Here is a 21,816-nt window from a genome sequence, read left to right as displayed (position 1 = left end):
GCGGAATCCCATCTGCTGGACCTCTCGGCCTCTCATATAGCCGGAGTAGAAAATGTTCAGGCAGACTTCCTCAGTCGTCACTTCCTAGATCCAGGAGAGTGGTGTCTCGGCGCCGAGGCGTTTCAGTTGATAGTGCAGGCTTGGGGGCAGCCCCTGATGGACCTGATGGCCACGGGTGGCAACGCCAAAGTGCCCCGCTTCTTCAGTCGTCGCAGGGACGGTCTGGCCGAGGGTCTGGATGCTCTGGTCCAGCAGTGGCCAACGGAGGGGCTGTTGTATGTGTTCCCTCCTTGGCCGCTGGTGGGCAGAGTGCTTCTTCGCATTGTTCACCATCCGGGTTTGGTGGTGCTGGTGGCGCCGGATTGGCCTCGCCATCCGTGGTATGCGGATCTGGTGAGGCACCTGGTAGCGGATCCTCTTCCTCTGCCTCTCTCGGACGACCTTCTGATGCAGGGTCCCATTCCCATGTTCGACCCGTCTCCCTTCTGTCTTACGGCGTGGCTCTTGAAAGGGGTCGCCTTAGCAAGAAGGGATATTCAGACAAGGTGATCTCTACACTGTTGGGGTCCCGGAGGCTTTCTACCTCTCGGGCTTATGTGCGGGTTTGGCGTCTCTTTGAGGAATGGTGTCGGGCGCGGGGAGTGACCTCTTTTCGCGCTTCTCTGCCTAACATTCTGGAGTTCTTGCAGGATGGCCTGGATAGAGGCCTGGCTTGGTCTTCTCTCCGGGTTCATCTTGCGGCCCTGTCGGCTTTTCGAGGGTTGGTGTCAGGTCAGCGTTTATCGGCTCTTCCTGATGTGATTCGGTTTTTGCGGGCGGCCAAGTTGCTTAGGCCTCCCCTACGGCCCTCGGTTCCCTCTTGGGATCTTAATCTGGTTCTCTCTGTTTTGGTGCGTCCGCCTTTCGAGCCCTTGGACGACTGTTCTTTGAAGGACCTTACTTTGAAGGCGGTCTTTTTGGTGGCCATTACTTCTGCTAGGCGTGTTTCTGAGCTGCAGGCTTTCTCTTGTAGGGCTCCCTTCTTGGAGTTTTCTAGGGAGCGGGTCGTCTTGCGGCCTGTTCCTTCCTTTCTGCCGAAGGTTGTTTCTCCTTTTCATGTCAATCAATCGGTGGTTCTCCCGGTCTTGGGTGGTCGGGAGGGCTCTTCTGAGCAACGGCAGCTGCGCAAGTTGGATGTCGGTCGGGTCCTTCGCTCTTATGTGCAGCGGACCCAGGAATTCCGGAAGTCCGATCATCTCTTTGTCCTCCTGGCGGGTCCTCGTCGGGGAGCTGGCGCTTCTAAGGCTACTATTGCGCGCTGGATCAAGGAGACGATTGCTTCCGCTTATCTTCTGAAACAGCAGCCTGTTCCGGAGTTTCTCAAGGCTCATTCCACTCGGGGTCAGGCGGCTTCTTGGGCTGAGTCGTCGCTCGTGCCTCCAGTGGATATTTGTAAGGCTGCGGTTTGGTCCTCCTTGCATTCCTTTGTTCGTCATTATCGGGTTGATGTGCAGGCGCGTCGGGACGCGGTGTTCGGTGAGCGTGTACTGGTATCGGCCCTTCGGGGGTCCCGCCCGTGTGAGGGACTGCTTTGGTACGTCCCATTCGTAAAGTTAACCTCTACTGGTCTGGAGAGTGCTAAAGAAGGAGAAATTAGGTTCTTACCTGCTAATTTACTTTCTTTTAGCTTCTCCAGACCAGTAGAGGTCCCCACCCTGTCTGTTGTTGTTGTTGTTGGGGCTGTTGCGCGGGCAGTTTTTGGTTTTTGCTGCGGGTTCTAGTATTTTTCTAGGGCCGGGGAGAATTGAAGAACAGCGGCTGTGGCTCGGCTGGCTTAGCTGGCGAGCTGTGGGGACATTCTTCCTTCGGGAATTTCTCCTCTGCATTTTCCAACAGCATTTTGGGTATGTTATTTGTTACTCCTTTCGGAGTATTGTTTTTTCTCTCTGTTGTTTTCCAGTTCTTGGTTCTGCTTGGCTATTCGGCAGACTGAGGGAAATAGAGAGGAGGGGCTAGGATATACTGTCCCAAAGTTTTGTTTTCAGTCTCCACCTGCTGGTCATGATTAGATATATACCCATTCGTAAAGTTAACCTCTACTGGTCTGGAGAAGCTAAAAGAAAGTAAATTAGCAGGTAAGAACCTAATTTCTCCTTATTCAACGGTTGCCCAGGTAAGAGGAGCGCTGCGATCACACGACCATTTTGTGTGCGCGCTAAGCCTATCAGGATTATTTCTAAATCTCTAGCCTGGACCTGGGTAACTTGGCATCCCCAGGAACCAGCTGGCTTTGGAAAATATCAGAGGTTATCCATGACGGTGGCTCTGAGAGGCTCATGATGATCAAAGAAATGTCAAGTTCCCCAGTCCCAGGGTGGAGACGTTTTGGCCAGTCTTGTTTTTGAACTTACATCCCAAAGCAAGGTGGGATTTTATAGAGCCTGATTCTGGCCATTGAAATAGGTATTGTAAGGCCTATAATGTACCAGGATTGTTTCTAAATCTCTAGCCTGGACCTGGGTAACTTGGCATCCCCAGGAGCTAACTGGCTTTAGAAAATATCTGAGGTTATCAATGGTTCTTTTTTACTAAGTTGAATGCTCCCATTGGGTCATGACGATGGCTCTGAGAGGCTCATAATGATCAAAGAGATGTCAAGTTCCCCAGTCCCAGGGTGGAGACTTTTTGGCCAGTCCTGTTTTTGAACTTAACATCTCAAAACAGGGTGGGATTTTGTAGTTCCTGATCCTGGACATTGAAATCAGTGTTCTGAGTCCCATAATGCACCAGGATGGGATGTTCAGAAATCCAGGATTGCCCCATAATCTCCAACCTAGTACTGGCTAACTTGCTGAGTCTGGGATAGGGGTTATTAATTCATGAACATGTGGAGGGGGCAGAGCTGTAGGGTCTGATCTGGAGATGGCAATTCTTATGTTCTTATGTCCTTCTTGAACTGGGTGACTTGGAAACTGAGAGAGGGTTTGTATAGACAAATTTTGTTGCTGTTAATTTGAGCCCAGATGGGCTGGTTGTACTGAGAACAACTACCAGAGGGAAGATGATGGCGGTTAAAAAATCATCATTAAGGTGAAACAAGAAAATAGGGAAGAGTTATTTACAAAGGATGTTCATAAATCTGTGTAGCTGGCTCTTTCCCAGAGGATCCCAGTGAGCATAAACTAATTGAACTTGTAATTTATAAAATATTACCAGGCTGGACTCTGTGGCTCTTTGAAAAAAAGCTTATTTAATATCAAACTTAAAACAAAGAAAAAACAAACTTACAGTTCAGCTGTTCTTAAGGATTTCTTCCACAGAACTTCCTAAAAGGGCAAGCTGGGAATGTATATCTTTATTTTATTTATTTATTTTAAAAATGTATATTCCGCATATCTTACAATTCTATGTGGCATTACTGTGATCCAACTTCTTTCACTAAGCTATTTCGGCTAGCAAGTTCAAATGCAAAAACTAGGTGGGAGCAATGCTTTTCCTATGTCCCTGTGCTAGCTAAGATGGAGTCTGCTAACAAATTACACGCGAAAACAAGCAAGAAGAAGGAGGGGTGTCAGCTTACCAAGGATACAACAGTGCATTCTAGGACAGGGATCTCAAAGTCCCTTCTTGAGGGCCGCAATCCAGTTGGGTTTTCAGGATTTGCCCAATAAATATGCATTGAAAGCAGTGCATGCACATAGATCTCATGCATATTTTTGGGCCAAATGAGTCTCAGTTTATATAAGAACATAAGAATTGCCACTGCTGAGTCAGACCAGTGGTCCATCATGCCCAGCAGTCCGCTCACGTGGCGGCCCTCTGGTCTAAGACCAGCACCCTAACTGAGACTAGTCCTACCAGTGCACGTTCTTGTTCAACAGAAACTTGTCTAATTTTGTCTTGAATCCTTGGAGGGTGTTTTCCCCTATAACAGCCTTTGGAAGGGCGTTCCAGCTTTCTACCACTCTCTGGGTGAAGAAGAACTTCCTTACGTTTGTACGGAATCTATCCCCTTTCAACTTTAGAGAGTGCCCTCTTGTTCTCCCTACCTTGGAGAAGGTGAACAACCTGTCCTTATCTACTAAGTCTATCCCCTTCAGTACCTTGAATGTTTCGATCATGTCCCCTCTCAATCTCCTCTGTTCGAGAGAGAAGAGGCCCAGTTTCTCTAATCTTTCACTCTATGGCAGCTCCTCCAGCCCCTTAACCATCTTAGTCGCTCTTCTCTGGACCCTTTCGAGTAGTACCGTGTCCTTCTTCGTGTATGGCGACCAGTGCTGGACGCAGTACTCCAGGTGAGGGGGTACCATGGCCCGATACAGCGGCATGATAACCTTCTCTGATCTGTTTATGATCCTCTTCTTTATCATTCCTAGCATTCTGTTTGCCCTTTTTGCTACCGCCGCACATTGTGTGGATGGCTTCATCGACTTGTCGATCAGATCTCCCAAGTCCCTTTCCTGGGAGGTCTCTCCAAGTACCGCCCCGGACATCCTATATTTGTGCATGAGATTTTTGTTACCGACATGCATACTCCCCTGCCCCCACTATTCCACCGTGGCAGGCCTCTCGTGGGCCTGCCTTAAGCCCTGGTGGTCCAGTGGTGAGCCGGGACAGGAGCGATCAGAAATGGCTGTGCAAATTTGCAGGGCAGTCTCGACTGTGATAACTCATGAGATTGCCCTAGCAATTTGCACAGCCATTTCTCCACATGAGGCAGGAGCAAAGAAAAATCACTCCTTCCCCGGCTTCACTGTTAGACAACCAGGGTTCAAAAGGTATGTTGGACAGGGGTCTGTGAGGTAGGAAGGAAGCAAGGTGGTTAACAGTTGACCGGACAGGACGTGAGAAGGATCTCTCCTGTCCTGGCTCACTCCTGGACCACCAGGGCTTAAGGCAGGCCCACAGGAGACTGCAACGGGTCTAGGAGGCGGGGTGGTTAACAGTTGGCCAGGACAGGACGTAGGAAAGATTTGAGTGAACCTTTTTCCCCCTATTTTGGAGGAGAAAAAGGTTACCTTGGTTTATAATCTGATCGGTTTATATTCGAGTATATACGGTAACCAGATAGTCTGGGGTGTGATGACTTTATACTTTAGGCCAGTAGTTCTCAACCTACTCCTTTGGCACAACCAGTCTGTCAGGTTTTCAGGATAAGTCCAATTAACATGAATAAGATTTGTAATCATGGCTTCTGCTGTGTACAGATTTGCAAATTCATCAAGATAAAACATAATGTGATAAAACATGGTATGGTGAGACAAAGTGTGGCAGAACATAGCATGGTATTAAGAAGCATGGCTGACATAGCATGACCCGATGTGGCAAAAATGGTAAGTCAAGTGTACATGATGAAGCAAAGCATGGAAGATATGGGACAGCCTCATTGTGTGGTAGATTTGGTATGAGAGATTGTAGCATGGCGGACATAGTATGGTGAATATGGTGTATAATATAGTATAATATGGTGTAAAAGGTCAAAGATGGGAAATGGTATGACAGAATGTGGAAGAGCATTGTGTGAGAATACGGATAGGCAAATTCATCCATTGCAAACGCACAAAATAATGAGAATGTAATGGTCCTTTCTCAAAGAGGTCAGGGGAAGAAGGTTTTATTGCCTTCCTGAAGTTCAGTAGACCTTCTAGTGATCTAATTTAGGTAGGTAGTTTGTCCCAGAGACGCAGTAAGGAGTGTAAGATATTTTTTTGGGGGGGCGTTCTCTAGATGGAGGGTGTGTCCTGAGGGTGAGCGTAATTGCTTTTCTTTGTACTTTGTCCTGTCGCAGGTGGATTCAAGAACTGAGTAATGTTCCTTTCTTTGTAGATAAATTGGTAAAGAAGGGGAAGAAGGACAAGAAGGGGAAGAAGTCGGTAAGAACTCAGCCTGAACCCTTGGGCAGAGGGAAGGGGTTGCCTAGGGTAGGTGTCATGCATGAGGACAGCAGTCACCTAGGCATGGGGACTCTGATGGTGGCATGTATATGAAAGGGAGAATCTGTGATAGGAGTATGACAGTGGAAAACATGCATGTGATGGAGGTGGTGTGGTAATGTGGAGAAGCACTGTGTGGGAACATGAATGTGATGGCTGAGGTGCTACGAGACACTAGATAGCAGCGCAGAGGAAAGATGTACTGTGATACAACGCTCCCTGACCTTTCTCTTTATTTCTGTGGCCCATCGTTTGACAGTTCTTTGAGGAGCTGGCTACTGACAACAAGCAAGTCATTGAGGAAGAGATTACTGCCAAAGAAAAGGAGCAACAGCAACAACAGGTAAAAGGGCGTGTTCCACAGAAACTAGGACCCTTCCTTGACTAACTGCTTTGTACGTAGCTATTTTGAAACCAGGTCATATAACTCCAGAGTTAAAAGCTCTGCACTGTTGGTGGTGGTGGTGGTGGAGGGGGGTGGTGGAGGGGGGGCGGTGTTTGAGTCCATTTCTGACTCGGGGAACTTTGGTAGCAGTCGTATTCCCTAAGATCGAGACAGATGCGAGTGCTTGGAGCAAGAGTGGAAGTCTGTCTTGGAGGATGCTGCTGCCTTTTGCTTATTTAGTTGATGATGGCAAAGGATGGGAAGGGGGCTCAGCATGCATAGTAGACCTAGAGAAAAAGGGGAAAATGAGACCCTGATTTTTAGATAGGAAACCGGAAAGGGTCTGTACAGAATCTGCTGTTCTGTTAACCTTCAGTCACACACATTTCATCTTTATCAAATTTTCTGGGGAAGCAGCAATGGGCTAAAACCTCTCCATTCTGTTCTCTGCCTGCAGAAGAAGAAACGAGACAAGAGAAAAGATGAAAAGAAGAAGAAAAAGGATGATGAGGAGGAGGAAGAACAGGAAGTGATGGAGAAGCTAAAAAAACTCTCAGTTCAGCCCAGCGACGAAGAGGAAGAGCAAGGTGAGGATGGAGGAAGGAAAAGATTATACCTGTGTTAATATTGTAATCCGCCTAGAATTTTAAGTTTGAGTAGAGTATGATTTTTAAATAAATATAGGTGAAATCTGATGTCAGAGCTCAAAAGAACCTGAAAAATTCTCTGGTCGTGTTCGAGCATGTGAGCTCACTCTCTCTCCTGTGATTGTAGCTCCTCTCCTCCGTATGTTTCACAGCTTAGGCAATTTCAACCGTAATGGGAAGTGGGAGGGGTTGAGTGGTCAATCTGTTCTTTATTTTTTTAAATTTATGTTCCAAAAAGAATATTGTAGTACCTTCCATTTGCTCAGTGAGGTTTGTTATATTCTATATTTCTGTATTATTTTTTTTGCCTACATTTGGATTAAAAGGGTGTAGGGGTTTGGAAAACGAGTTGGGTAATTGACTCATAGAGCAATCTGAATTTTTATGGATTCTGTTAGTTAGGAGGATAAGTTATGATCAAGGGGGGGTGGGGGGAGAGAGCGCTTGCACATGACCAAAGTTATCTGGATTCATTTGCATTCTAAGAGTTCTGTCTGACCTGACTCCGTGAGGATGATGTTGCTCCTATATGTGGCTGGTTCTCTCCTGGTAATCCATGACATCCTGTTTGTTTAGATTGTAAGCTCTTTCGAGCAGGCACTGTTTTCTTACTCTTTGTGACTCTGTGCAGCGCTGCCTGTGTCTGGTAGCGCTATAGAAATAATAGTAGTAGGCTAAATGTACCTAATGAAAGGGTGGATTGCTTCTAATTTTATTCCCTAATTTACTTACTGAGAAGCTAATCTTGTTCTCTTTCAGTGTCTGTATCTATCACCAAAGCTGGGAAGAAAAAGAAGGTAAGGACAATACTTCTTACAAGCAGAGCTATGGAGTAGACACATAAAACCTCCAACTCCCAGAACCCAAAATTGCTTCCGACTCCTAGTCCAGGAACCCCAAATTTGGTTCCAACTCCAGTAACCCAAAAAATTGCTTCCGATTCAGACTTCGTATCCCTGCTTACAAAAGATCTAGAGAGAGGTGGAGCAGGTGGGAAGAATCCTTTGCATAATGTTTTGGATACCCATATATCAGTGGTCTCAAACTCGCGGCCCACCAGGTACTATTTTGAGGCCCTCGGTATGTTTATCATACTCACAAAAGTAAAATAAAACAGTTTCTTGATCATTTGTCTCTTTAGCTATAAATGACAATGTTATTATTATTAAGACTTGGCCAAAAGGAAAGATTTATAAACTATGAAAAGTTCTATTGCATGCAAAGTTGTCATTTCTTTAATAAGACATTAACTAATAAACAATGCCATTTTTCTATTAATTATACACCACTTAGTGATGAAAGAGGGGAAGGGTTTAATGGGAGGGTTTATGATCTTATAATGAATAATGGGCTTAGAGGGAGGGTGGAGGGTGGGTTGCATTTATATTTATAAGATACAATGATAAGTTGTTCAAGTGATCTAATTAATAGTGTTTATTCTTTAGCACTCTCCAGACCAGTAGAGGTTAACTTTACGAATGGGTATATATCTAATCATGACCAGCAGGTGGAGACTGAAAACAAAACTTTGGGACAGTATATCCTAGCCCCTCCTCTCTATTTCCCTCAGTCTTCTTTCAGTCTCCAGCAGGTGTTGAGTGATCTGTACCCATCTCCCTTGGTAGGGCTGTTGGAATTTGTTTAGGGGGTTTATTGTCCCTGTTTTTAGCCGGACGGAGCTTGGGCGGACTCTGTTTGGGGGTTCGTCCGACCTCGGGGGTGTCAAACCCGGCGGGTCACGAGCGGGGTCCCTCCCCCCACTTCCTCCACCTCCCCACTTTTTTTTAGAGGAGCCTCAGCAGTATCCCTTGCCCCCTAAGTCAAGCAAGGCATATTGCTTCGAGAGCCTGTGGAGTCTGTTCTGTAAAAAAAAAAAAAAAAAAAATCCTGAGGTAGTGCTGGTCTGAAGGGTTGTTTCCCTTTAAGAAAACTGTATTTTACTGTATTTTTTCATGTAACCGGCACTTTTTTCTAGCTAGGTCGCGTCTGGAGCAATTGTGCCCTTCTCCGGGGGAGTAGGACACAAATTTAGTCCAGCCGCGAGGCACTCGCGGCCGGCCTGAACTCGGCGGTTTGGGTCGGTGAGGTGGTGGAGCTCCGTCGGCAGCGGCTGCAGGCGCCCAGAGCTCCCCGCCGATGGTGCCTCGCGAGTCGGCTTGGAGCAGTGGGGAAGCCCGGTCTTCCACAACCGCCCACGCCCCGAAGGATTCCCTCTCAGCTGATTTTTTGACAGCTGATGCCGGCTTGCCTGCTCTAGCGGCTGAGACTATTCAGGTTTCTCAGCCGCTTCAGGCTATGGAGGGAGCTTTTTTGGCGGGAAAACCGCCATCTTCTCTGTCTGGCCCCTCCATTTTGTCTTCCACCTCAGGTGACCTTCCCCCTGTTTTGACTATGCAGGGGCAAGGTTCTGCTGGGTCCCCTGCTGTGGCAGGGAGTCCCTTGGGACCCTCGGGGGGTTTTTCTCCTGAATTTTTCTTTTCTTTATGCAGAGCCTATTTTCAGGCGGCTGGGGGTCCCGGTTGCGCCCAGGGGGTTTCGGGGGGTGGGTTTTCCTCCGCGCTCCCTGCGGCTTTGCCTCTTTCATCTGGCGTGACGTCCCCTCCGCCGCCTCCCTTGTCCAAGCGTCCGCGGGTGTCGTGGGACGAGAATTTGTGGTCGGAGGAACGGGTCGGTTTGGAGGAGGACCTGGACCCTTCTGAGGAGTTCCAGGACTCTCTGGAGGGGACGGAAGCTGGCGGCGGGTTGTCGGATTTCCCGTTCTCCAGTGACGAGGCGTCCGTGGTGCGCCTTTTTCAGAAAGATGAGCTGCCTGACCTTATTCAACAGGTTTCTTCGGTTTTGCGTTTTGAGGACGCGCCGCCGGAGACTCCGCGTGTGGGGGACCCCCTGTTACGGGAGATCCGTTCCGTTTCCCGCTCTTTTCCTATGCATCAGGATATTCGGGATATTGTTCTGGAGCAGTGGAAAACGCCGGAGACGCCGTTTCGGCTGGCGCGCAGCATGGCTCGCCTGTATCCCATTCCTGAAGGGGATCGGGCTACGTTAGCTTCGCCAGTCGTGGATGCGGTGGTCTCGGCAATTTCCAAGCGGCATACCGTGCCTGTTGAGGGCGGTTCTGCCTTGCGGGACCCTGAGGATCGCAAATTGGAGAGCATCCTTAAGCAAAATTTTCAGGTCTCTGCCTTTGGGGTCCAGGCGGCTATTTGTGGGGGACTGGTCGCTCGCGCCGTGTTTCGGTGGGCGGAGCGGGTCTTGGATCGAGAGTCTGACGACTGGTCTCTGGTGGATCAGGAGGTTGCGAAGATTGAGATGGCGGCCTCATTCCTCTCAGATGCTCTATATGACTTGGTGCGGATCTCGGCTAAGTCTATGGCTTTTGGCGTGGCCGCAAGGCGTGTGTTGTGGCTGCGCGCTTGGGCGGCGGATGCTGCGTCCAAAGCTAAGCTTACTAAATTTCCCTTTCGGGGGTCGTTTTTGTTTGGAGAGGACTTGGATAAGTTGATTCAGACTCTGTCGGACTCGAAAGTTCCCCGTCTGCCGGAGGACCGTGCCCGCCCGGCGTCTCGGGGGGGTGCGGCCCGGGGGCGTTTGCGGGATTTTCGCAAGTATCGCCCTGGGCGTGGGGCTGCTTCTTTCCAGTCTCCGGGGTCGGTTCTTCCAGCGCATGCAGCCCTTTCGGGGGGCCCGTCGGGGGGCAGGGAATCCCTCCGCCGGTTCCCCCGCTTCCCGTCCTGCACAATGACGCCTTGCCGGCGCCCCCTTTGGTTCCGGTGGGGGCCCGGCTGTGCGAATTTTTCCCCAAATGGGCCGAGATCACGTCCGATCAGTGGGTCCTGGAGGTGGTGCGGGACGGTTATGCCCTGGAGTTCGCCCGCTCTCTGCCGGATTTTTTCCTCGCTTCTCCGTGTCAGACTCCGGGGAAGACGCAGGCTTTTCGCCAGACCCTTCAGCGCTTGCTAGATCTCAGGGCAGTTGTTCCGGTGCCCCCTCCGGAGTGGGGCACGGGCAGGTACTCCATTTACTTTGTGGTGCCCAAGAAGGAGGGGACCTTTCGGCCCATCCTCGATTTAAAAGGGGTCAACAGGGCTCTCAAGATTCCCTCTTTCCGTATGGAAACTCTGCGGTCGGTCATTCTGGCGGTTCAGCCGGGGGAGTTTCTCACTTCTCTCGATCTGACGGAGGCCTACTTGCATGTTCCCATTCGGGCCTCTCATCAGCGTTTCCTGCGCTTTGCGATCTTGGGTCGGCACTTTCAGTTCTGTGCGCTTCCCTTTGGGCTGGCCACGGCTCCTCGGACGTTCACCAAGGTGATGGTGGTCGTCGCGGCAGCCTTGCGGTCGGAGGGCATCCTGGTACACCCCTACCTGGACGACTGGTTAATTCGGGCAAAGTCGTTGCAGGAAAGCTCCCGGGTTACTGCTCGGGTGGTGGAGTTTCTCCGGTCGCTGGGCTGGGTGGTCAACCTTTCCAAGAGTCGGTTGGTCCCGGCTCAGCGTCTGGAGTACCTAGGGGTGCTGTTCGACACCTCCTTGGGGAAGGTCTTCCTCCCAGAGGGCCGGGTGAGCAAATTGCAATATCAGATTCGCCTGCTTTTGGCGTCCCGGTGTCCTCGGGCGCGAGATTTCCTCCAGGTCTTGGGGTCGATGGCGGCGTCCCTGGACGTGGTGAGGTGGGCGCGGGCCCACATGCGTCCTCTCCAGTATGCTCTGCTCCGGAGGTGGTCTCCACAGAGGCACGGGATGGATGTTCCGGTTCCCCTGCGAGGCTTGGCGCGCTGCAGTCTGCGTTGGTGGCTCCAGACCCCTCACCTAGTTCAGGGGGTGGGTCTGGATCTCCCGCAGTGGACGGTGCTCCTGACGGATGCGAGTCTCCTGGGTTGGGGGGCTCAGTGTTTGGGTCACTCAGCTCAGGGCACCTGGTCCGCGGAGGAGGCCGCCTGGTCGATCAACGTGTTGGAGACCAGAGCGGTCCGTCTGGTGCTGTTGGTTTTCCACTCCCTGTTGCTGGGCAAGTCGGTCAGAGTGCTGTCGGACAATGCCACGGCGGTGGCTTATGTCAATCGTCAGGGGGGCACCAAGAGCACTCAGGTGGCGCAGGAGGCGGCTCTGCTCATGGTTTGGGCGGAATCCCATCTGCTGGACCTCTCGGCCTCTCATATAGCCGGAGTAGAAAATGTTCAGGCAGACTTCCTCAGTCGTCACTTCCTAGATCCAGGAGAGTGGTGTCTCGGCGCCGAGGCGTTTCAGTTGATAGTGCAGGCTTGGGGGCAGCCCCTGATGGACCTGATGGCCACGGGTGGCAACGCCAAAGTGCCCCGCTTCTTCAGTCGTCGCAGGGACGGTCTGGCCGAGGGTCTGGATGCTCTGGTCCAGCAGTGGCCAACGGAGGGGCTGTTGTATGTGTTCCCTCCTTGGCCGCTGGTGGGCAGAGTGCTTCTTCGCATTGTTCACCATCCGGGTTTGGTGGTGCTGGTGGCGCCGGATTGGCCTCGCCGTCCGTGGTATGCGGATCTGGTGAGGCACCTGGTAGCGGATCCTCTTTCTCTGCCTCTCTCGGACGACCTTCTGATGCAGGGTCCCATTCCCATGTTCGACCCGTCTCCCTTCTGTCTTACGGCGTGGCTCTTGAAAGGGGTCGCCTTAGCAAGAAGGGATATTCAGACAAGGTGATCTCTACACTGTTGGGGTCCCGGAGGCTTTCTACCTCTCGGGCTTATGTGCGGGTTTGGCGTCTCTTTGAGGAATGGTGTCGGGCGCGGGGAGTGACCTCTTTTCGCGCTTCTCTGCCTAACATTCTGGAGTTCTTGCAGGATGGCCTGGATAGAGGCCTGGCTTGGTCTTCTCTCCGGGTTCATCTTGCGGCCCTGTCGGCTTTTCGAGGGTTGGTGTCAGGTCAGCGTTTATCGGCTCTTCCTGATGTGATTCGGTTTTTTGCGGGCGGCCAAGTTGCTTAGGCCTCCCCTATGGCCCTCGGTTCCCTCTTGGGATCTTAATCTGGTTCTCTCTGTTTTGGTGCGTCCGCCTTTCGAGCCCTTGGACGACTGTTCTTTGAAGGACCTTACTTTGAAGGCGGTCTTTTTGGTGGCCATTACTTCTGCTAGGCGTGTTTCTGAGCTGCAGGCTTTCTCTTGTAGGGCTCCCTTCTTGGAGTTTTCTAGGGAGCGGGTCGTCTTGCGGCCTGTTCCTTCCTTTCTGCCGAAGGTTGTTTCTCCTTTTCATGTCAATCAATCGGTGGTTCTCCCGGTCTTGGGTGGTCGGGAGGGCTCTTCTGAGCAACGGCAGCTGCGCAAGTTGGATGTCGGTCGGGTCCTTCGCTCTTATGTGCAGCGGACCCAGGAATTCCGGAAGTCCGATCATCTCTTTGTCCTCCTGGCGGGTCCTCGTCGGGGAGCTGGCGCTTCTAAGGCTACTATTGCGCGCTGGATCAAGGAGACGATTGCTTCCGCTTATCTTCTGAAACAGCAGCCTGTTCCGGAGTTTCTCAAGGCTCATTCCACTCGGGGTCAGGCGGCTTCTTGGGCTGAGTCGTCGCTCGTGCCTCCAGTGGATATTTGTAAGGCTGCGGTTTGGTCCTCCTTGCATTCCTTTGTTCGTCATTATCGGGTTGATGTGCAGGCGCGTCGGGACGCGGTGTTCGGTGAGCGTGTACTGGTATCGGCCCTTCGGGGGTCCCGCCCGTGAGAGGGACTGCTTTGGTACGTCCCATTCGTAAAGTTAACCTCTACTGGTCTGGAGAGTGCTAAAGAAGGAGAAATTAGGTTCTTACCTGCTAATTTACTTTCTTTTAGCTTCTCCAGACCAGTAGAGGTCCCCACCCTGTCTGTTGTTGTTGTTGTTGGGGCTGTTGCGCGGGCAGTTTTTGGTTTTTGCTGCGGGTTCTAGTATTTTTCTAGGGCCGGGGAGAATTGAAGAACAGCGGCTGTGGCTCGGCTGGCTTAGCTGGCGAGCTGTGGGGACATTCTTCCTTCGGGAATTTCTCCTCTGCATTTTCCAACAGCATTTTGGGTATGTTATTTGTTACTCCTTTCGGAGTATTGTTTTTTCTCTCTGTTGTTTTCCAGTTCTTGGTTCTGCTTGGCTATTCGGCAGACTGAGGGAAATAGAGAGGAGGGGCTAGGATATACTGTCCCAAAGTTTTGTTTTCAGTCTCCACCTGCTGGTCATGATTAGATATATACCCATTCGTAAAGTTAACCTCTACTGGTCTGGAGAAGCTAAAAGAAAGTAAATTAGCAGGTAAGAACCTAATTTCTCCTTATGATTCTTGTACACTTGATGAAAGTTTAAAAACAAATAAAGAATTTAAAAAAAAATAAGACATTAACTATTTTTTCTGCGGCCCTCCAAGTACCTACAAATCCAAAATGTGGCCCTGCAAAGGGTTTGAGTTTGAGACCACTGCCATATATCAAGGAGCAATGTTTGTTTTTTTTTTTTTTTTAAACTGCTTCCTGACAATCCCTTGATCTGTGGATGCTGAAGGCTGGTTTGCAAACATCAAGCAGTCTGGCCCAAAGTAAGCAGTGCTGCTGACGCAGAATGTAGGATCGGCCAGCTCTAACCTACACTATCATTCTTGAATAGGCTCTTTGAGCCCAGTTGAATCCTAGTCTGCGTAAGCTGATGAGTGGCACTGTTGAGGACATGGTTTCTACTGGGGTATCCATGTAGGTTCAGGAGATGTAATGCGGAAGTGGAATTGGTGCATGCCAAGTGTTTCAGCCTTTGTGTGCATCCGGGGATTAGCATCTACTATTTTAAGTCAGAAGTTTGGGAATCTAGAAAGTGGGTGGGAGGGTTTGTTTTTCTCTCTGCTGTCAGCTCAGTGCACAGGCTCTTTTATCCGATTTCCTCACGTTTAGGGGGGAAATATCTTTGCTGCCCTGAACCAGGACCAGAGTGAGGAAGAGGAGGAAGAGGACAAAAAACCAGCCAAACCCAACAAAAGCAAAAAGCAGCAAGTAAGATGAAACGCAGTTGCAAAAGGGAGAAAGAGGGAGGATGTTGAGCATTTTTGGCGGGTCTTTAACAGCCCTTAATTTGAAACACCTGCACGCTTATATTCACTGGGAGAGCTAATTTATTCAGCGAGGGAGCTGTTACAAGATGGTGCCAGTAGAATAAGAGAAAATGGGAATTAAAAATATATCCTTCAAAAAGCCAGTTCTGTTCAGATCTCAGGTAAAGGACCTGACAGTAGGGAAATAGTAGGACTGGCCTAAGGGGGTGAATAGGTGGTACTCTGAAGGTGTCCCTGTTCTAGAATGGGGGGCACTGCTGACTCATTCCTTTACCTGCCAGGTAGCCTCTGATGATGATGAGGAGGAGGAGGAGGAGGAGGAAGTGGATCAGAAACAGAGCAAGAAGGGCAAAAAAGAAAAAGCAAAGATAAAGCCAAAGGTGAGTCATTTAGTTACTAAATCTTTTGGATTGGGTTATTTGGGTGCAAAGTTAAGCATGTGACTCCCTGAACCATGAATTGAGAACTAAGTGGGATTCTCCTGGTCCCCACAATCTTTATCCTGGGGTAACATTGGGCCTTCCAGGACCTCTCATTGTGGCTCTTCTACACCATCACATTTCTGAGAATCTGAAAAATAGATTGGGACCAATATGTATATTTTGAGATCAGTGGTAGATTTGTGAAATAACCTCCTGGTAGAAGTAGTGGAGACAGACTGTATCTGAATTCATATGGGACAGGCACGTGAGTCTGTTAAGGAGAGGAGGAGACAGTGGATGCTGTGGATGGGCAGACTGGATGGACCATTTAGCCATTATCTGCCATCATGTTTCTATAGAAAACCAAAAAAACTCTGTGGAGTGACTATGTTCCTAAATGGACTTTATTTATTTATTCATTACTTGCTGGAATATTTCATTTCTATCTCTACCTCTGTCTTTTTATTTTATTTTTCATACTGTTTCTTCAGGTACTTTAGTTAGATTGTGAGCCTTTGGGACAGTTAGGGAATTTCCAAGTACCTATCTTATTTATTTAGTTTTTATTTATTGTATCTTTAATGCATCATTTTTGTAAACCGCTTAGAAACCTCACGGTTATTAGCGGTATATAAGAATTAAATTAAATTAAATTTGAAAGTGTCAAAGTTCCAAAGGTACACTGGAATCATCCACATAAAAAATAGGTTATCCACATAAAAGCCTTAAAGGACCTAGTCTGCTAGGGATACAGGATCCAACACAGTCTGCATTTTGACAAAAAGTCTTCTTCGGGGGTCCCTTGGGGCCTTTCTATTGCAAATGCAAGCAGTGTCTCACTTCCGGCTCACCACACAATTGTTTCCCACATACTCACCTTTATAGGACCCCCCAGGGACCCCTGAAGAAGACTTTTTGTCGAAACGCAGACCGTGTTGGGTCCTGTATCCCTAGCGGACTAGGTCCTTTAAGGCTCTTATGTGGATGATTTATTTTTATGTGGATGGAATTATTTTATGTGGATGATTCCAGTGTACCTTTGGAACTTTGACACTTTCAAATAAAGTCCATTTAGGAACATCGTAACTCCACAGAGTTGTTTTGGTTTTCTCTGGATTTTCTTCTTTGTGGATATTTTAGGGTCAATTCCTTTTGTTTTATCATGTTTCTATAACCATAAAGCTCTATGACCTCATAAAGTAAGGATTAAGAGCCTTAGCCTGTAGGGAGAGGAGGAGATGGTGGATGCTGTGGGTGGGCAATCTGGATGGGCCATTTCGCCTTTATCTGTTACGTTTCTGTGTTTCTCTGTTAGTTTCAAGGTAATATGCATGTAAAATGTTGCACCCAAGTAAAAGTCAGCTGTCTGAAAATTGCCTCTTTATCGTCCCTTTAGACCGGCATAGAAACTGATGGGTTATAACTCACCTTGACTAGCAGGTGGAGACTGAGACAAACTTTTGACTGTAGTACAAGTGGGCTGTGCCGTCCCAAGTACAATCAGTCTGCTCTCAGTCTCCAGCAGGTGGAGGTGGGAAGACTGCAGTCTTCTTTTAGGCATTGGCAGGATCTGTTGGAAAGGTTAGGCATTGACCTTTATTTTACCTGCCCCTATTTTCTGATCGGACTGAGCTGGAGTCTTACGGGACCATTACCGCCTCCGGGGTGTCACTCTTGGGTAGTTGAGTCCCTCCCCCCATTTTATCTTTTGTGGAGCCTCAACTGTACACCTTTAGTGCCTGTGGGATCTGCTCCTTTTAATTTAAAGTTTCTTTAAAAAAAACCAGACTCAAGGCAATGGTTTTCTTTCTGTGTCTGTTTCCAACAGACCCTGCCAAGGCCTAAAAAAAACTGCACAGGCTTTCCACTCCACCTGCTGGAGACTGAGAACAGACTGATTCTATGAGGAATTGCACAGCCCACTTGTATTGTAAGAATTCAGTGTGTTCTTAGTCTCCACCTGCAGGCAGAGGAGCATAAATCCATCCGTTTGTGCCAGTCTGGAGGGACTAAAAGAAAGAAAATTAGCAGGTAAGAGCCTAATTTCTCCTTAATGCTCTCTCTTTTTCTGTCAGTAATAATGAAATCTTCTGCCAGTTAGCTCTTTAGATTGGTTGAATGTTCAGAGCCACCATCACATTTGTAAAATGGAAAAAAATATACCACCCCCAATGCGTAAAATATGTAAAATTCATTCTTCTATCAGGCTCTCTTGTCTTTTCAGCATTGACATTTTCAAATTTATAATTTTGCAGGATATGGAGGTGGAGGTGGAGGCAGAGAACAAAAAGAAGAATCAAAAGAAGGATAAAGTGAAAGGAAAACAGGTAGAAATTCTCAGAATATACAAACTGCAGCTCACTAATCCCTTACCTGGGAAATAACAAACTCAAGTTGACCACTGAGTGTCGGTGAATATAACTTCAAAGCATTTTCTTTTATCTCCCTGTCCCTCGTTTATTATCCCCAACTCTGTCACTTGCTAACTTTGAGGTGAGGTGTGTTTGTTTTTTTTACTTCTCTTTGTCAAGTTGTAACTGGGTAGGAGTAACCGTCCTTGTCCCTTCTTTATCCTTTGGAAGCTATCATGCACTTTAAGCACCAGAAGCATCCTGACTAATCTCTGCCCTGGAAGGGAGGGTGCTTGCTCCAGTAACGGTGCAGTTCTTCCAACTACAGTATTTTATTTTGTTACAAGAAAATAAAATAAATACAATTACAAGAAAACAAACAATTGTAGCTAATATGATTCTGCCTGAGCTACCTAAGCCAGTTACTCCCCTAGAGGATGCATTTTATCCCAAGATGCTGTAGAAAGTCATCTCACACCTGGAGCAGGGCCTGAGATCCATGAAGTTCTTAGATACCTGGATGTCCCTAAATATATCTGTCACTCCCTATTCATAATTCAAAATCTGGCAAGCCCCTCACAACTCTCAGCTATGAAATCATCACATGTGGCTGTAGCAGTTCTGCTTGTCCATAGAGAAAGTGCAGTTGTTTACTCTGTAATAGAGGTTCTTTTTTTTTTTTTTTTTTAAATTCTTTATTTAAATTTTTCAAATAAACAACAATTGTGCTTAACAGGCAATATACGATATTAATACATCCAATATTAATAGTCATATTTTTTTTTTTTGTATAAATATTTTTTATTCTTTTTTTTTTAAATTCTTACATCAAGTGAAATACATGTAATACATTCAATTATACAAAAAAAACACTTGAAATTATCATTAAATTTTCTTACAATGTGAATTAAATAAACCCTTTTTCAGAATTTATATCATGTTAATATTACAATAGTTTTCCCTCCCTACCCCTTCTATATGTTCTATACATGTGTTATTATATCTGATCAGTGGAATAAATTGTCAATGGTCTCCATATTTTATTAAATTTGTTAATATAACCTTGTTGTAATGCCAGTACTTTTTCCATTTTATATATATGACAAATTGAATTCCACCAAAAAGTGTAATTCAATTTAGTGTAATCCTTCCAGTTCTGAGTAATTTGCTGTATGGCGACCCCTGTTAAAATTAATAAAAGTTTATTATTATCAGCAGAAATCGGACTTTGTGTTCTCATTGCTGTTCCAAATAATATTGTATCATATGATAGTCCAACATGATTTTCTAATAAATTATTAATTTGGGGCCAAATTAATTTCCAAAAGGAATTAATGCAGGGACAAAAGAATAGTAAATGGTCTAATGTCCCCACTTCTATCTTACAATGCCAACATCTATTAGATCTACTACTATCTAATTTTTGTAATACAAAATAAATCCATTTTCAATATTGGATCAATATATTAACAGAAAAAAGAAGTAAACCATACTTTTTTAAACATAGTCCTCAATATGGGAGGAAGGAGACTAAGAGAGAGAAATTCTTCCAGGAAAGATCACCTATTAAGATTTTACAGGAAATTAAGTGAAGACCGATGGTTTAATAATAGACTTGAGTTATACCGAAAATCACTATGGTGCAAATGAAACCTCTTTTCCCTCTATGTAATAGAGGTTCTGTATGGAAAGCAGGATCCTAAAGCCACACACCCCTCCCAATCCTAAATCAGACGCTTACTAAAACCTGAAGTTTCTCAGCTCTGGGAAGAAAACCTGCTTAACTCTTTTGTGGTAGTGGAAGCAAAATGGCAGACCTGGTAGACTAAGTATGAATATTTGAAAAATTTTAAGTGATGTCTTTATTGTAAAAAGATTAATGTACTCTGTATTTAACTTATTATATTTGTTTTAAAAATGAATAAAGAATTATAAAAAAAAAAAAAAGAATATACTTTAGGTCAGTTATAAAACGTATACTGTAGAAACAAATATATGAAGATCAACTTTTAAGGCTAAAAGAATAATGAATACATAAGTGCTTGAAAGCACCATTAAAATCCCCAAAGGGAGCTAGACAAAAAAAATGTTGTTTTCTTGAACCTTACTTTCTGTGTATAAGGGATATGGTGGCTGGAATAGACTTGACTGGTTTAAAGTCTTAGTCAAGATGAGAGAAGTTTTATTTCCTATTGTTAAGAAAACCAGGATCAAATTTCTCTTTTTTGTTTTTTTCCAAATTCTTTATTCATTTTTCATCTTACATCAAGTATACAATATTACATCATTTGAAACTTTTACACATTATTTGAAATTCATTCAATTATGATTTTACATACATAAATTTATTCCCACCCCACCCATTCTTCCCACAAGTAATTTAATTCAAATATCATATAAATAATAATAATTTCTCTTCTTTTTGGGTGTCAGTTTCTCAGTTGGCGTTTTTGTAGAATCTAGAGTTAAATTTCAGAAGAGAAAACTGTCAGTTTCAGCATATTTAGGAGGAAAAATGTAGGTTTATTTTTTTTTTTTAATTCTTTATTCCTTTTTAATCATTCAACAAGTGTACAAGAAAAATCATACATAGGTTCAAAAACAACACTTGATAAATCCATCAAGACAATAACAATTGTATATATATAGAAACCCATAACCCACCCTCCCTCCCAACACTATTCTCACTGAGAGCTTAAAGGATACTTGGAAGGAGCTTCTCATTTTATTTTTTTCATACATCTACAATTGTATGCCAGGACCTTGTTTATTTTTGTATTAGACAGTACACTGTCTGTAAAAATGAGCTTTTGTGGACACTGACTGATCTCTAACCGCACACAGGCTGACAGCACAGTACGGAGTGATGGGGAAGAGGAGAGCGATGAAGAGGAGATTCCTAAGGAGACCACAAAAGGAAAGGTAGAGAGGATGTGCCGGCTGGTGTGCACATCTGGGGGCATCGCTTTGGGCTCTGGGACTGTCCTGTTAAGTCTCTGCTGCTCTTAACCCTTTGGCTTTCCTTGCTCTTCTGTTGGCTTGTAGCATGCTGGGAAGAAATCTGCAGGCCAGGCAGCAGACGTGCAGAAAAAAGAGAAAGGGAAGAAAAATAAAGTGGTGCAGGTCAGTGCTACCGCCAAATCTGGAAACTACAAACGGTGGCTCTCGAACAAGGACATCCTCTTTTTAAAAAAAATAATTTATATTCCGCATATCCTACAGTTCTATGTGGATTACAAATTATTCAGGAGCTCCCACTCTATCTAATGTACCTGGAGCAATGGGGATTAAGTGACTTGTTCAGGGTCACAAGGAGCAGTGCAGGGTTTTGAACCCACAATCTCAGGGAGCCGAGGCTGTAGCGCTAACCACTGCAGCTGGCAGAATTCTGGTGTGGGGGTAGCGTTCCCCTTCTTTTGCTGCTTTGCATTTCTCAGTTTTGATAGTTGCTTCCATTTCAGGTGCACTTAATGGAAAGTGATATTTGTTCAGGGCAGACATAAGTAAGAGATTCTGTCAGTGGCAGCAGCACAGAGGAATCTCTTTCAGCAGTAGTTGCCAGTCTCTTATCCAGTATGATTCCGTTTAAACACTTAAAATTAACGTGACCCCCAGATATGATGAAACTGAAATAGCAGACCCCCCCACTACCCTCCCATCTATCCTCTCCCCCCACCCCTCCCATGCAAACGCAAAAGGTAGCCGCAGTCGGCGCAAGTCCCTGTGTCAGACTGTACTTGCAGACACCGTGTACTCTGCACGTTTCCATTCTAACAGGAAGCTCCTATAGGAGGGGTCGAGGCTTGTGAATGTTCACCAACTCGAGCCCCAGAATGACCTGCAAATGCCGGGTCTGAGTGAGGGGACAGCAGCTGTCTCTTTGTGACGCCCCTTGGACTCCATTGGCGTCCAAACCCACATTCACTGTGTGTCTCAAAAGTAATTCTGATTATCCACTACCAAATACAACCCTCACTTGCATTATGGTGTCACTCGCAAATTCATTTTAGGAGTTTTAAGTTTTTTGAGAAACACAAGATAGCTACCCTCTCACATCCATTGATTTTATAATTGGTATTA

General features: G+C 46.5%; 1 protein-coding gene across 2 annotated transcripts in view; it reads left to right on the top strand.

Annotated features, from left to right (window-relative positions):
* ABCF1 (ATP binding cassette subfamily F member 1) overlaps positions 1-21,816 on the top strand; it is a 70,437-nt gene that overhangs the window by 10,768 nt on the left and 37,853 nt on the right. The window contains exons 2-10 of one of the 2 annotated variants that reach the window (XM_033916324.1): positions 5,806-5,852; positions 6,172-6,255; positions 6,755-6,884; positions 7,704-7,741; positions 14,806-14,904; positions 15,245-15,343; positions 17,641-17,712; positions 20,581-20,658; positions 20,782-20,859. In XM_033916324.1, coding sequence (XP_033772215.1) covers positions 5,806-5,852; positions 6,172-6,255; positions 6,755-6,884; positions 7,704-7,741; positions 14,806-14,904; positions 15,245-15,343; positions 17,641-17,712; positions 20,581-20,658; positions 20,782-20,859 — 725 coding nt within the window. The remainder of the gene's footprint in view (positions 1-5,805; positions 5,853-6,171; positions 6,256-6,754; positions 6,885-7,703; positions 7,742-14,805; positions 14,905-15,244; positions 15,344-17,640; positions 17,713-20,580; positions 20,659-20,781; positions 20,860-21,816) is intronic. The other variant, XM_033916325.1, reaches the window with a different exon arrangement.

This window comes from Geotrypetes seraphini, chromosome 12, assembly GCF_902459505.1.
Source record: "Geotrypetes seraphini chromosome 12, aGeoSer1.1, whole genome shotgun sequence".
Lineage (NCBI taxonomy): Eukaryota > Metazoa > Chordata > Amphibia > Gymnophiona > Dermophiidae > Geotrypetes > Geotrypetes seraphini.
Note: the sequence above shows the minus strand (reverse complement) of the source record. Positions and strands in the feature narration are given on the sequence as shown.